The sequence below is a fragment of the Leptonychotes weddellii genome, chromosome 8 (genome assembly GCF_054177405.1).
Source record: "Leptonychotes weddellii isolate Sample4059 chromosome 8, ASM5417740v2, whole genome shotgun sequence".
Classification (NCBI taxonomy): Eukaryota; Metazoa; Chordata; class Mammalia; order Carnivora; family Phocidae; genus Leptonychotes; species Leptonychotes weddellii.
In genome coordinates, this window is record NC_138376.1 from 40,110,314 (window position 1) to 40,125,460 (window position 15,147).

At 38.5% G+C, this 15,147-nt stretch overlaps 1 protein-coding gene across 4 annotated transcripts in view; it reads left to right on the forward strand.

Annotated features, from left to right (window-relative positions):
- EFHC1 (EF-hand domain containing 1) overlaps window positions 1-15,147 on the forward strand; it is a 65,113-nt gene that overhangs the window by 7,724 nt on the left and 42,242 nt on the right. For all 4 annotated transcript variants that reach the window (XM_081828416.1, XM_031019689.2, XM_031019690.2 and 1 more), the window contains exons 2-5: window positions 719-940; window positions 4,238-4,525; window positions 9,355-9,504; window positions 12,496-12,688. In XM_081828416.1, coding sequence (XP_081684542.1) covers window positions 719-940; window positions 4,238-4,525; window positions 9,355-9,504; window positions 12,496-12,688 — 853 coding nt within the window. The remainder of the gene's footprint in view (window positions 1-718; window positions 941-4,237; window positions 4,526-9,354; window positions 9,505-12,495; window positions 12,689-15,147) is intronic.

Below are 15,147 nucleotides of genomic sequence, written 5' to 3' on the forward strand. Positions count from 1 at the left end.
CATAAACATTTTTTGCAGATTGCCACATGGTCTTTAAAACCAATATTTTAATGGCTGCATCACAGTCCGTTAAGTGAGTTTTCCATCATTAACTCATATGTTTGTCTTTTATATTGTTTCCAATGTTTTACTATTGTAATTAACATTACAATGGTCAGCTTTAGGCATATTGTTCTTTCTCATAATTTTGGATTATATTTTTAAAATAAAGTATCTAGGGTAGAATTTATTGAGTTCAAGACTTTAAACGTATAATACTCACTTGCTTTCCAAAGAGTTGTATGAATGTATCAGTATTATTATAACAAGAAAGGCCTTTTATTTTAGGCAAAAATTCATTTCTGAGTCAGATCTTCTAGGTTCCATGGTTTATGAACACTGGATAAGATTAAAAACACAGAAAGAATTAAGTGAAAGATTGAGTATAGATAAGATAATATTTTAGTTTCTCATGAAAAGTGAGCTGGTAATTATATTGGGTATTCTGGAGCAGGGCTTTAAGTTTTATTTTAAGCTCAGACTGCTGCTCTTCTCCCTGTTCCTGACCAGGTATTTTAGCTTAAAATATAAGAACCTTCTAATACAGGTAAGCATTTTGATACAAGGTTTGTGATGTTTTTAAGTGCAGGTTTAAGTTATGATGTTTTTGAAAGTTAGCTCTTTTACCTAACACATATTTATAAAATATTATTAATGAAACACTTCTTTTGTTCTTCAGAAAACAGCATTTCATAGAAGCCAGACTCTGGGCTACAGGAATGGCTATGCAGTTGTTCGACGTCCAACAGTTGGTATAGGCGGGGAGCGGCTCCAGGTCAACCAGCTGTCCCAGGCTGAGCTGGATGAGTTGGCCAACAAGGCACCGATTTTAACTTATGGCCAACCTAAGCAGGCCCCACCTGCAGAATTTATTCCTGCACATGTGGCTTTTGACAAAAAGGTATCATCTGGGATTTCCGGGTACCCCTTGAATTCAGATTTCTGAGAGCCAACTGTTAGCAGAAAAGTCAACAGCAAACCACAGGTTTTCCAGAGGGCTCTGAGGAGAAAATTGTTCAAATGCCTCAACCTTTAGTCATAGACAGCTGAACTCAGGATTGAAAGAGGCTTTCTTTAGTCAGGAAGCTTATTACAGAAAATAATTCCCTGTAGACTTCACTGAAATATTTTCCAAATACAGTTAAAGAAAAGTTGGGTGAATTCTGAATTCTTGAATTCATATTGCTCCACGTTTACCTGCTCTGTGCTGTCTACTTTTTGGAAGTCTTATCTGTACTGATGGCAAACCCTTAGTCTTTGTGAAATGCATCACGACAACAACTCCATCTTTTGTCAGTTTTCTCCAGGCTGTCTTCATAAGTTTTCATTTTTCAGGGAATGTTTCAGGTTTGGCATAATATAACCAAAGGATATGTAACATTTTCATTTCTGTCTCATTTACCCTTATGCTTTTGTAATGTGAGCTATTTTAGTTCCATCTGTTGACATTTCCATATCATCCTTGATTCTCCTTGTCAGTGGGCCTCCTCTTTAAGGTGAGGTTGTCCTAACTCTGGCCATGCAACAGAATCCCTAGTGGGACTTTTACGAAACTGAGATGTCACCCTAACCCTCATCGATCTTAATTTCCAGATGATTTTTATGTATAACTGAGTCTGAGAACTACTGACCAGTTTTTACAAGTTAGCTTTCCTAATTTACTCCTAGCCTATTTTCTTTCTGTCTTTTTTTTTTGTCTTTCTTTTCATTTTATTCTTTTTGTTAAATGTCTATAGTGTTCATCTAGCTAGTCAACTTTAATGCGTACCTATTTTTTTTTTTTAAGATTTTATTTATTTATTTGACAGAGAGAGACACAGCGAGAGAGGGAATACAAGCAGGGGGAGTGGGAGAGGGAGAAGCAGGCTTCCCGCGGAGCGGGGAGCTTGATACAGGGCTCCATCCCAGGACCCTGGGATCATGACCTGAGCTGAAGGCAGACACTTAACGACTGAGCCACCCAGGCGCCCCTAATTGAGTACCTATTGAAAATAGAGGCTGGAAAATAGAAAATAACCTGATGGTGGAATTATACCATTTACATTCATTAATCACTTAGTTTAAAAAATTTTTTAAATGTCTCAGCCAGAATCCATACCATCCCCCTTTCCCCATCTCATTGAACTCATCCAATAGGAACATATTCATATATCCATTCAGAAGCTGAACCTAAACAGTATCAGATATATGGTTGGGTATTTCTCTACATTTTCCTTGTTTCTCTATGAGTCTACAGATAGTTTCAGCCCCAGCTGTGCCCCTAACCCTGAGTTTGGCCTCAGGCAAGTCACTCTACCACCCTGAGTCTCCATTTGTAAAATGAGGGAGGTTCAATTAGCTGATTATTTCTGGCTCACACATTTTGTGTATTTAAATATCTGTGGCTCAAATTACAGACCATTTCATGCATGAATTAGTGATCATGCCCCCACTTATAGTGATCATGTCTCCATTTCAGTTCTTTGTAGTGGATCTACAATGTTACTTGAAAACGATCTTTTGTCTTTGGTTTTTACTGTATTTTCTTTCTCCTTTAAACATTCTATTCCATTCATGCATTTCATCTTTTTATTAAGAGTTTTAAGGTTTTATTCCATTATATGCTTATTTCACATAAGCAATTGCCTGATCTCTTTGGTTTTTAATCTTGTTTTTCCACAGTAGACACTACACCTTTTTAGCAACAGCACTCATGTATAAAATTATGCATCTTCCCATTCATCAAGCCATATTTGTGTCTTCGCTAAACGGTCTTCTTGGTTTGTTCCTCTAGTTCCAGTGGAGGTTTAGGTTCACACTCTTGTCTACCTGCAACACCATTCTAATATTTTCTCTTCATGGGAGGAAATATTAAAAATAAAGATGGGATAAAAGAAAGTTTTAAAATTAATCCCAAAGCTTGTCAACACAAGCTTTTAGTATTTTTAAATGTTTTTTAAACGTGCAACAGAACGTGCCATTTTGGCTTCCCTCTGATGCTCCCCAGAGGACCTAGGGTTTGCTCCATCTATCATGTATGTTTCTGAGTACAGTGAGGGTGGGTTTACATGCCGCCCAAAGATTCTGTGCTGGATTGATGATTTGAGTCTCATTCATATGAATTCTCTAAGGATGAAAATGTCATTAATATGCATTTACAGGGGACTCTCCTTCTAAAGAAATGGACTTGAGGCTTCGTTTTCATTTTGAAACCAAAGGTTATAGTCTTGCCCAAATTTTTGACTCTTTGCAGAAATTCTAAGAGAGATTTTTGACACAGAAGTGAAGCTAGTACAGTTAAGGTCTTTAAGCCATCTGATCAAGGACCACATTACTAAGTAGTCTATGTGTAGTTTGAGTATCTAGAGCAAAGGTCAGCAAACGTTTTCTGTAAAGGGCCAAATAGTAAATATTTGGGGCTTTGCAGGTGTCTTAGTCTACTTGAGCTGCCATAACAAGATACCATATACTGGTGCTGTCTTACATAATAGAAATTAATTTTCTCACTGTTCTGGAGGCTGGAAGTCTAAGATCAAGGGTCCTGCTGCTTCAGTTTCTGGTGAGGGCTCTCTTCCTGGCTTTAGATAGCTGCCTTTTTGCTATTTCCTCACGTGGCCTTTCCTCAGGGTGGGTTTGCTGAGAGAGAGGTCTTCCTCTCCTTACAAAGTCACCAATTCAATTGGATCAGGGCCCCACTGTTGGGACCTCACTTAAACTTAATTACTTCCTAAAGACTCTGTCTCCAAATACAGTCATATTAAGGGTTAGGGCTTTTACATACAAATTTTTTTTTGCGGGGGGGGAAGAGACAAAATTCAGTCCATAGTAGCAGCCCACGTGGTCTCTATCACAGCTACTCAATCCTGCCCTTGTAATGGGAAAGCAGCCCTGACAAATACCTGCTAATTATTTACATAATTATTTATGGATACTGAAATTTGAATTTTGTATCATTTCCATGTGTTGTGAGATTTTATCCTTTTGATTTTTTTAACCATTTAAATACGTAAATAAAACATTCTTAGCTTGGAGGTGATACAGACTCAGCTGGCAGGGATAGATGGGTCCCACGGACCGTAGTTTAGCAGCCTTCGATTTAGAAAATAGGAGTGATGAGTATTTAGTTCTCCCGGAGCGGCTCTCTTTAGAGGAGGGTACTGGATGTTTTTTGCATGAGAGACTAATACAATGCCATTTCTCCCTGCCTTGTGTGTCATAGGTGCTGAAATTTGATGCCTATTTCCAAGAAGATGTTCCTATGTCAACTGAGGAACATTATCGGATTCGCCAAGTGAACATTTACTACTACCTGGAAGATGACAGCATGTCTGTCGTGGAGCCTGTTGTGGAAAACTCTGGGATCCTTCAAGGCAAGTTAATCAAACGCCAGCGGCTACCCAAGAACGACCAGGGAGACCATTACCATTGGAAAGACCTAAATCGAGGAATAAACATAACAATTTATGGCAAAACTTTCCGCATTGTTGACTGCGACCGATTCACGCAGGTATAGTATATATTCCTGGAAATTGTCGTGTCTGAGGCATCATTCTAATTTATGGAAGGATACGTTTCATTTATAAGGGTAAGAGGAGGGACGTCTGGGTGGCTCAGTCAGTTAAGCATCTGCCTTCGGCTCGGGTCATGATCTTGGGGTCCTGGGATCCAGCCCCGTGTGGGACTCCCTGCTTGGCGAGGAGTCTGCTTGTCCCTCTCCCTCTGCCTCTCCCCCCCCACCACCCCCACTCGTGCTCTTTCCCTCTCAAATAAATAAATAAAATCTTTAAAAAGAAAAATATAAGGGTGAGAGGAGGACACTGGTAATCTGTCCTGTATGGATTATTATGTTGTTTAATTAGGTGTTTGTGTGTGTGTTGATATGTGTCAACACTGTGTAGTGATATCACTTTTTTCACAATGATATGGATACATACCCATTCAAATAAAATTAAACTTGCATCATAGCTGAATCATTTGATAAGGAACCAGTTCCCGGGCGCCTGGGTGGCTCAGTTGGTTAAACGACTGCCTTCGGCTCAGGTCATGATCCTGGAGTCCCGGGATCGAGTCCCGCATCGGGCTCCCTGCTCGGCAGGGAGTCTGCTTCTCCCTCTGACCCTCCCCCCTCTCATGTGTGCTTGCTCTCTCTCATTCTCTCTCTCTCAAATAAATAAATAAATAAATAAAATCTTTAAAAAAAAAAAAAAAAAGGAACCAGTTCCCATGCCGGTTCAAGTGGTAGCATCCTTCATGGGATAGAAATATGAAAGAGGCATTGGACGGTTTATCTGAAGTTTGAGTTACAAAAGTAGTATTACCTTTATTAGCAGATATGAGCCTCACGTTTTTTGTGCAGTTCATATTTTTCCTGTAAATCATACTTGCTATATTCTGGAGAAACTGGCTATCTAAAGAATTCCTGAAATAAGAACAATTTTTAAAGGAGAATGCTTGTTTATATCGAGAAGAATCCTCCATTTCCTCTATTTCATACGTATGGATTTTTGACAACTTTTCTTAAAGTTATGTGTACGTATATAGACACAGAGTCCTTTCTTGAGCACAAAATGTAGGTATTAGGAAGTCAGTTCTAAATTTCTCTTAGTTTAAAACATTTCTAGAAGCAAAGATACAGTTTCTGAATTCTTTTGTGCCTTTAATCCTATGTTACCAAACGCCACATGATTAATCTTTACCACGCACTGAGTTCCTGTGAATCCACTCATTTATGTTTGGCGTTTGGTAACTTATTTAGCAAATACTTATTGAGTGCCTGCTCTGTGCCAAGGCTTGTGGCTCTAGGTGCCACATATATAGACTTGTCCTCATAAAGGCTGTTACATTCTGGCCGGAGGAGACAAAAGTAAGCACACAATATATAACCTGTCAGATGCTGCTCAGAGCTGCGGAAGGGACTAGAGCTGAGGAAGAGGGAGGGGAGGGTGGGGAGGGTGTATAAAGGCTGGCCAGGGGAGGCCACGCCCTGAACTGAGACCCCAAGGGAGTGAAGGAAGGAGCCCTGGCATCCGTGCCATCCCAAAGCAACAGCGAAAGACAGTACAGAAGGTACAGGTGCTAGAGCGTCTTTGGGAAAACAGGTTTTGATCTCTCATTTTTTAGGTTTTCGAGGTCCTTTTTATCACAGGCAGTTTCAGAACTGTACCTATAATGAGGAATTATAAGATGTTATGTAAATTTCAGGTATTGTGACTATTTTTACAGTTGTCTCTTTATGAACAATCTGAATATCAGCAGTTCATTCCTGAGCGGTGAGTCACCTCTCATAAAGAGAGATGCTTAGGGCGCCTGGGTGGCTCAGTTGGTTAAGCGACTGCCTTCGGCTCGGGTCATGATCCTGGAGTCCTGGGATCGAGTCCCGCATCGGGCTCCCTGCTCGGCAGGGAGCCTGCTTCTCCCTCTGACCCTCTCCTCTCTCATGCTGTTTCTCTCTTGCTCACTCTCTAATAGATAAATAAATAAAATCTTTAAAAAAAAAAAAAAAAAGAGAGACGCTTAACCTACTGAGCCACCCAGGGGCCCCAACTCTCATTGTTGACGGTAGTTCTGTGCTAGGAAGTCACCACAAGCCCTTAATGAGCAACTATGGATCCATCGCTCCTGGGAGAAATACGAGGTTAGGTTTCTATAAGCTTGTTTTATGTGTGTTTCTGTTTAAAGATGCCATGTTGAAAATACCTTGTTGATTCATGAACCTCGAACTTACGGCCAGGAGCACTGGAGCTCATGCCTGAAGGAAGCGAATCTCACACATGTACTTTCTCCTGAAGGCACGTCACAGCCGTGTGTGTGTGTGTGTGTGTGTGTGTGTGTGTGAGATAAAAAGTACGTAACATAAACGTGACCACCTTAACCACTTTTCTTCGATGTGCAGTTTAGTGACACTAAGTACTTACCCCAGCCTCCTTGCACGTAGAACACACAACAGCACTTTAGCACTAAGGTTGGGGGCCATTTTAAACAGCAAAAGCAACAAAAGCACTGAAGTGTGAAAAAGTGGCACTAAACAGACATCTAAATGGACACTTTTTCAGTATGGAAGCTGAAATAAGAAGGCAGAATGTCATCTCATTTGACCTCAGCTAGGAATGTATGTTATCAGACAACTCGAAATTTTTACCACTCTGCGTGTGTCTGCAAAGGACCACAGAAGCACCATGACTATTGATTTGGAGGTTACTAATAAATTTTTGCAAGTAGGCAAAAGTGCAACTATAGGATCAACTGTATTTTGATGACTACTAATGACTAGAGTTGTATATTTTAGGTACCGATGACTAGATTAAATTATGTTTTCATTAGTCGATCTGTTAGAGGTTGGCTCCTGTAACAGTTTAAAATTTATACACATCTTATCTAATTTGATGGTTTTCATTAGGGCTGGACCTACGAGTGGTTAAAGAAGATAGTTGTCTTTATGGTGTGGGCTTGAACAAGGAGCCACCTCTAATCAAATATATCACCACCACCACCCCTTCTGAGCCCCTCCTCACTGCTCCAAATAAACATTGGTCCTAGAGACAGAATTAACACAGTAAAAAAAATTAACTCCAGAAATCAGAGATCTAGAACTTACCATCTTCATTAGAGTATGACCAATAGTATAGCAGGTGTGAATCCTACTCTGCATATGCAAGTGTGCAGGAAATACTGTTTTGTGTTTTAAAAATAAAGCCTACTTGAACTCCCATCCAACTGGGCTGCTGTTTCTATTCACTCTCAGCTTTGCCAAAAATTCCAGGCCCTCAGTACGACAAGGCACACCCAGGCTTAACGAGGTCATACAGGCAGGGTCCATAGGCTGTCAGTGCTCAAGGGCACCTCCTGGATGCTTTGGTGCGAGGTCAGATACTGAGACCCCGCGTGCCTGAGACCGATGTGCCCGACTGGCTGCCCGTGTGCTCCGAGCATCCGTAAGAGCACATGTGGAGTCTTGCTCTTCTGAGACCCATCAACTTGTGTCTGTTTTCCAGTCTGGGAGAATTTCCCCCTTTTTCTCTCCTTGCCTTCAAAGACATTTCCTTCTCTCCCCTCCTTCTGGGATACTTTAGAATAATCTCTTCAAAGAGTTTAGGCTTTTTCTAAGAGACAGGAAGAATAGTCAAACTTCAGGAAGCTTCTGCATTCCTGCCAAAATCCCTAAGGTAAGGTTAACAAAGGGCCTGGTTATCTGTTGAAAGCAACAGAAAGGAGTAAAACCCCCATTAAATACCTCAATCAATAATCCTGCTACACTAATACATCATCTCAAGGGAGAGGAGAATATTGTTAGTCATTATCTCCAGCTCAGTACTTTTACTAGACATTGAGATCACAGTATTTTAATATTAAAAGATACTGGAGACTGCTTAGTGAAACTTTTAAGTATTAAGATTACAAGCTAGTTAGCAGCAGAGCTAATATTAGAACCCAGGTATTTTGGCTTTGAGTCCTGCATATTTTCTATTGAATTGTCCAAAAGCAAATCACACAATTCCCAAAAGAAACCCAGATTTCAGATTAATTTCTAGTTCTAGAATGTAAACAGATCCCATGACATTGTTCTTTTCTGATTACCAAAAAAAAAACCAAACAAACACAAAAAAAACCAGCTTATTGTGGTGCTTTTATGAAGAAGAAATGCCAAGTTGTATTAAAAGATATAGTTACTGAAAATATTGTATTTACTTATAATTAGCAAATTAAACAAGATCATATCAAGTTCAGATGCTTTCCTTAACTTTATCTGGTGAGATTTGAGTACTTGGTTTGTCTCTCCTATTTTGCTAAAATATTTTCTGGTCTAAAATAACCAGTGATTCTTTTCCTTTTTGGAGCGGGGTGGAGATGGGGACTTAATCAGATACTTGTTTTTGGTGAGTTGAAAGTTGGGAATTTGATTTCGGCTTAACTTTGTTGCCATTGTGTAGCTTGCCCCCATCCCTGATATGAATTACATATTGTTTGAAACTGTGGTTGGGTTTCAGATGTGTGTATGTAAGCAATCCTAAGACTTACTCTGGTCTTGGGCACCTAACTAAATTTCATTGATCTAAATTCATACATGGAGCCAGTTACCATACTATCATGTCTTCAAGTTAGCTCAGCATATTGCCTAGCAATTTTATAATATGGAATACTTACAGTAATTATCAGTTGTTTCTGCATTATAGCGTTGGGTCAATTGGAGGCTTAATGTTGCTAAGATGTGCTTCAAACTGCAAGCTAATGGTTAATTTGGACATTGGCATAGAAATTATTATTACACTTATCTTTACACCATCAGTTAATACTCCTGGAAGCTTCAAGAAAGATGATCATTACTTTTGCATGATTTAGGTATTTTTGGAAAGTCAAGGAATTGAATTAAATCCACCAGAGAAGATGGCTCTTGATCCTTACACTGAACTCCGGAAACAGCCTCTTCGTAAGTATGTCACCCCATCGGACTTTGACCAACTGAAGCAGTTTCTCACCTTTGACAAACAAGTAAGTGACGTCAGCACCTCAGTGGATTTGCTCATCTCCACATGTGATGCATGTTTATTAGCAAGCTGTTCTGGTAGATGTGTGTTTTAAAACATTACATCTGTAATTTAGCCATTTGGAGACAGTGCGATTTTTCTGGTTTCATCTAGAGTTAGAGGTACAGGAATGCCCAAGTTTTGTATTAAGATACCCAGAGGAGGTTGTGGAGTTAAGTCTTAGGAGTTCCACCAAACCTTTCAATCTTAAAGCAATTCCTGAGCTATGTCTGCTTCCCACTTTACGTTTCCAACCGACTACTTCTTTTCCCAAATAGGAGTTCATTTCATAGCCTTCTTTGGGAAACCCTAAGTGATTTATTGGGAAATTTCAAATCTATTGCATATAGGTAGATTTCTAATGTTAAAATAGTAATTTCACAGAAATCTCATTGCAGATGCTTCCTTGTTATATTTTATATGAATGTTTGAGTGTAGAATATTCTAGGTATTTTCCAGCTCTGTTCCAACCGTCCTATCCTCCCCACTGTGAGTTGGTGTGTGGGGGCAGATTTGGTCTTCTCCTTTCTGTACAAAAGAAGATGGGGAGATCATCCTCAGTGCTTCTTTGCTGCTGGTGTTCTCTCAGAAATGTTAATTCCTTTTAGTTCAGAAAAATTTGCCTAGCACTAGCATCGCCTTTTAAGGACATTCTTTATATCAATCATATATCTGCTATTCTTTTGTCTTTAAAGATTGTGTTGTTGATACTGTTACTAGAAGAGGTATGTCGATGGATAAAAAAAGACATTAATAAATGAAAATTCTTTCCATACTAATTACATATAAACGGTTCACATATACCTTTATTAATACATATGAGCCCCTGTATAAAACACAATGCTCTTTTTTCTTTCTTTTTTTTTTTGTTTATTGAGGTCTAATTGATGTATAATATTATATTAACTTCAGGTGTACAACATAGTGATTCGACAATTGAATACATTGCAGAATTGTCACCACAATAAGTCGTTACCATCTGTCATATTACAAAGTTAATATAATATTATTGACTATATTCCCTATGCTGTACATTACGTTCCCATGACTTATTTATTTTATAACTGGAAGTTTGTGCTTCTTGATCCCCTTCACCTATTTCACCCATTCCCCCACCACCTGCATCCCAAGCTCCCTACCCTCTGGCAGCCACCAATCTGTTCTCCATGTCTATGAGCTGGGTTTGGTTTTGTTTGTTTTGTTTTTTAGATTCCACATATAAGTGACATTATGCAATATTTGTCTTTCTCTGTCTGACTTGTTTCACTCAGCATAATACCCTCAGAGTCCATCCATGTTGTTGCAAAGGGCAAGATTTCACTCTTTTATATGGCTGAGTAATATTCCATTGTATATATAAACTACATCTTCTTTCTCCATTCATCCATTGGTGGACAGGTTATTTCCAAATCTTGACTATTGTAAATAATGCTACAGTGAACATGGGGTTGCTTATATCTTTTTGAATTAGTGTTTCTTTTTCTTTGGAGGCTACCCAGTAGTGGAATTGCTAGATCATATGGTATTTCTATTTTTAATTTTCTGAGGCACTTCATACTGTTTTCCATAGTGGTCGCACCAATTTACATTCCCACCAACAGTGTACGAGGGTTCCTTTTTCTCCAACCAACACTTATTTCTTCTCTTTTTCATGATAGCCATTCTGACAAGTGTAAGGTGATATCTCATTGGTGTTTTGGTTTGCATTTCTCTGATGATTAATGATGTTGAGCATCTTTTCATGTATCTCTTGGCCATTTGTATGTCTTCTTTGGAAAAATATCTAATCAGATCCTCTGCCAAATTTTTTTAAATCAGAATTTGTGGTTTTTTGTTACTGAGTTGTAGGAGTTCTTTATATATTTTAGATGTTAATCCCTTCCTTATCAGATATGATCTGTAAATATCTTCTCCCCTTCAATAGGCTGCATTTTCATTTTGTTGATAGTTTTCTTCATTGTATAGAAGCTTTTTAGTTTGATGTAGTCTCATTTGTTTATTTTTGCTTTTGTTTCCTTTGCCTTTGGAGTCACATCCAAAGAAACATGGCTCAGATCAATGTCAACAAGCTTACTGCCTATGTTTCTCCTAGGAGTTTTATGTTTCAGGTCTTTAATCTATTTGGAGTTTATTTTTGTGTGTGGTGTGAGAAAGTGGTCTAGTTTCATTCTTTTGCATGTAGCTGTCCACAGTTTTCCCAGCACCATTTATTGAAGAGACTCTTTCCCCATTGTATATTCTTGCCTCATTTTTCATAAATTAATTGACCATAGAAGTGTGAGTTTGTTTCTGGGCTCTCATTTCTGTTCTGTTGATCTATGTGTCTGTTTTTATGCCAGTGCCATACTGTTTTGATTACTATAGTGTTGTAGTATAGTTTGAAATCAGGGAGCATGGTACCTCTGCCTTTGTTCTTTCTCAAGAGTTTTTTGGCTATTCAGGGTCTTTTGTGGTTCCATACAAATTTTAGAATTATTTGTTCTAGTTCTGTGAAAAATGCCATTGGAATCTTGATAGGGATTGCATTAAATCTGTAGATTGCTTTGGGTAGCATGGACATTTTAACAATATTAATTCTTTTACTGTGAGCACAAAATATCTCTCCACTTATTTGTGTCTTCCTCAATTTCTTTCATCAGTGTCTTATAGTTTCCATTGCTCTTTTAATTTGGCTTCTCTTTCACTGACTAATATTTTGGATCAAAGTGAATTCTGCTTTCTCAATACAAACTTATAAGCCTGTTATTTAATATTTTACAGCTGTTGACATCTGGTATATAATTTTTGTATGTTTTTCTATCTTTGATGAATTTTTTTTTTTTACCATCTGCGATTACTTCATTGTCTTTGTAGCTAATCTTTCCATCATTGTCTGATATCTGAATGCCTAAGTAGTTAAGTTAATCTCTCCACTTGTAGAATTCTTATTTAAGTCACTACTTTGGATTCCTCAAAGGTTCTTCGATTCTATGCAGTCTGGGATGATACAGACAGCATGTTTGGTGAATGTCGGACCTACATCATTCATTACTATCTTATGGATGATACAGTGGAAATTCGAGAAGTCCATGAACGGAACGATGGGCGAGATCCTTTCCCACTCCTGATGAACCGCCAGCGCATGCCAAAGGTTTTGGTGGAGAATGCAAGTATGTTTGATTCAGTTTATCCTCCGTAAATGGGACATCTTTTGGATCTCGAAGGAGTTACTTAATCAGTATGGTCATTCCCTTTACACTTGGGAGACTCTTGCTGCGTTCTTATAGGTACTCAAAAAATAGCTTTCCCATCAAAAACTAATGATGTAATGTATGGTGATTAACATAACAATAAAAAATTAAAAAAGAAATAGCTTTCCCGTAACTCCCCTCATTGCTTGCCCCACAGTCCAGGCTTGCCTCCAAAATGGTCTGGTGGAGATCACTGATACCCAAATCAAGGAAACAACCAAAACAGCAGTGGGAGATTCATTTAAAGTGCAGAAGAGCAAGGCTTCTGAAGTAAAGCAATTTAATATCAGATTTTTAATACATTTTTACAACAAGCTTGTTTTCATATAGCTTACCGTTTCCTTATGTTCTTTCCTGACTTTACTTCTCACCTCAATACTTCCTAAACAGGAAGTTTGTATGTAGGATAACTTAAGATTGGAAAAGGCATGTCTGTGACTCAGAGGTGGGGCCCCATTGTGTCAGCCCCTGCTCTCTTTGCTGTGTAAAATAACCTAGTGACTGGAGAGGGAGAATGCAACAAAGTGCAGCTGACACCGCCGCCCATCATTCTTTCTCTGGAATAAGTACACTTACTTTGGTTATTGACTTAGTGGTTTAAGAATTTTCTCTTGCAAAAATGTCATCTTGGTCATATGTGATGACATCTCTCATGCTTGGACGGCTGGACAGAACTCTGTAAATACTTTTGTTGGTTTTCTTTTTACTCTATTTTTTGGAACTAGGAGATAAGAAATTTCAGGTATTGTGCAAGAGGTTTGTCTTAGAGATTATAAACAAGTTGAGGTTAGAGGTTATAAACAAATTGGCAGTCTGAAGGCTAAATTCAATCTATCTACATGTATTGATTTGCCTATATAGTATTTTTTTTTTTATGCAGTGTTACTTGGGGGCAAGGAGGTGGAGATTTCCATCACTGGGATAGTAGATAAATAAAATGTGGTGAAGGTATAGCTTGATAAATAGTAGTAATTACAAGCAATAACTAAATGTAAAGAAAGCAAATGGATGCACTTAAAAGTGAAGTGCTGTGTAAAAAAAAGAAAAAGAGATGTACAATGCAATAATATTTATGTAAAGTGAAGTCCAAACAAAACGATATGCGTAGTACACACATAAAAAGCTGCACGTTAGAATGGTTGCATATGAAGTAGAGGAGAATGAGATTGGGGAAATAGTCCTCATTTTAAAACTAAGAGAATTAGTGGCAAAAATCTGTCTTAGAGAAATGAAAATAATTGCTAATATAGCTCGCATTCTCAGATAGCAGCAACGGGATTTGAGCCCTAGTTCAACACAGTCCGGTTGCTGTTGACCATATTCTTATACTTGGCCTCCTGTAGAACCCTCTCAGGTTCTAGGACACTGAGACTAATGTACTAATTTAGGCCTTCCAGAATGCTTACATGAGCCTGAAATTCCTGCCATCTAGAGGATGTTAGATTTACGGTAGATTAAGAGAAAGAATGGGAATTTATTCAGGCATGAAAAAGGTATCACTGAAACTGAACCCCTGGAAATCTCGAGTTCTGTGTTTGTCTCTGCCGTATCAACATGCCCTATGTTTAAAATTTTAAATATGTGATCATCCTCTTTTATAACTTCCCCAGTTTTTTTAAAGTAATCTGTGCAACCAACATGGGGCTTGAACTCACAACCCAAAGATGAAGAGTCACACACTCTCCCAACCAAGCCAGCCAAGCGCCTCTATAACATCTCAAATTTTAACCAAAATTTTCATAAAAGTTATGTGGAGAGGCAGCCTGGTGACATATATAGGGTCCTTTTAAGAGATAGGAAACGTATCTTCTTGTGAAAGTTAGTCATGCAGTAGCAGGACAGAAAAGGCTAAGCTTCCATCAGCTGAATAATTCCTTTAACTAGAACTGTGATGTTGAAGAAGTAGCATCTAATTGACTCTCAAAGTCATTTATTTATCCAATGGATGATTTGAATTACATTCAATTAAACAAGAGTTAAATATCTTCTAAGGGAACTATTTCATGTTGTAAGTGCTGTGGAGGATAAAATGAAAGCATAACTTCCAGACCTAGAATCTCTGTCCTTCAGTCACTTCTAGTGACTGTAGAGACAAGTCATATAAATACACAAAGCTGTTTAACAATAACACAAGTGTACCAGATCATCTGATTATGTAATTAGTTATGTCATGTAGACAGAGCTCAGAAGAAGAGATGTGACCTAGAAAGACTAAGGAAGGCTTTGTGGGAGACCTGAGGTTGGACCCAGATTTAGAGTGGCAGAGAACAAAGGGAAAGTGCACATTAGAGAAGAACAAGAGCAAGGGTCGGGCATTAGGAAGAAGTATGTTATGTTTGGGGGCATCCAAGAGACAGTGGCTAGGCAGAGTTTGTGTT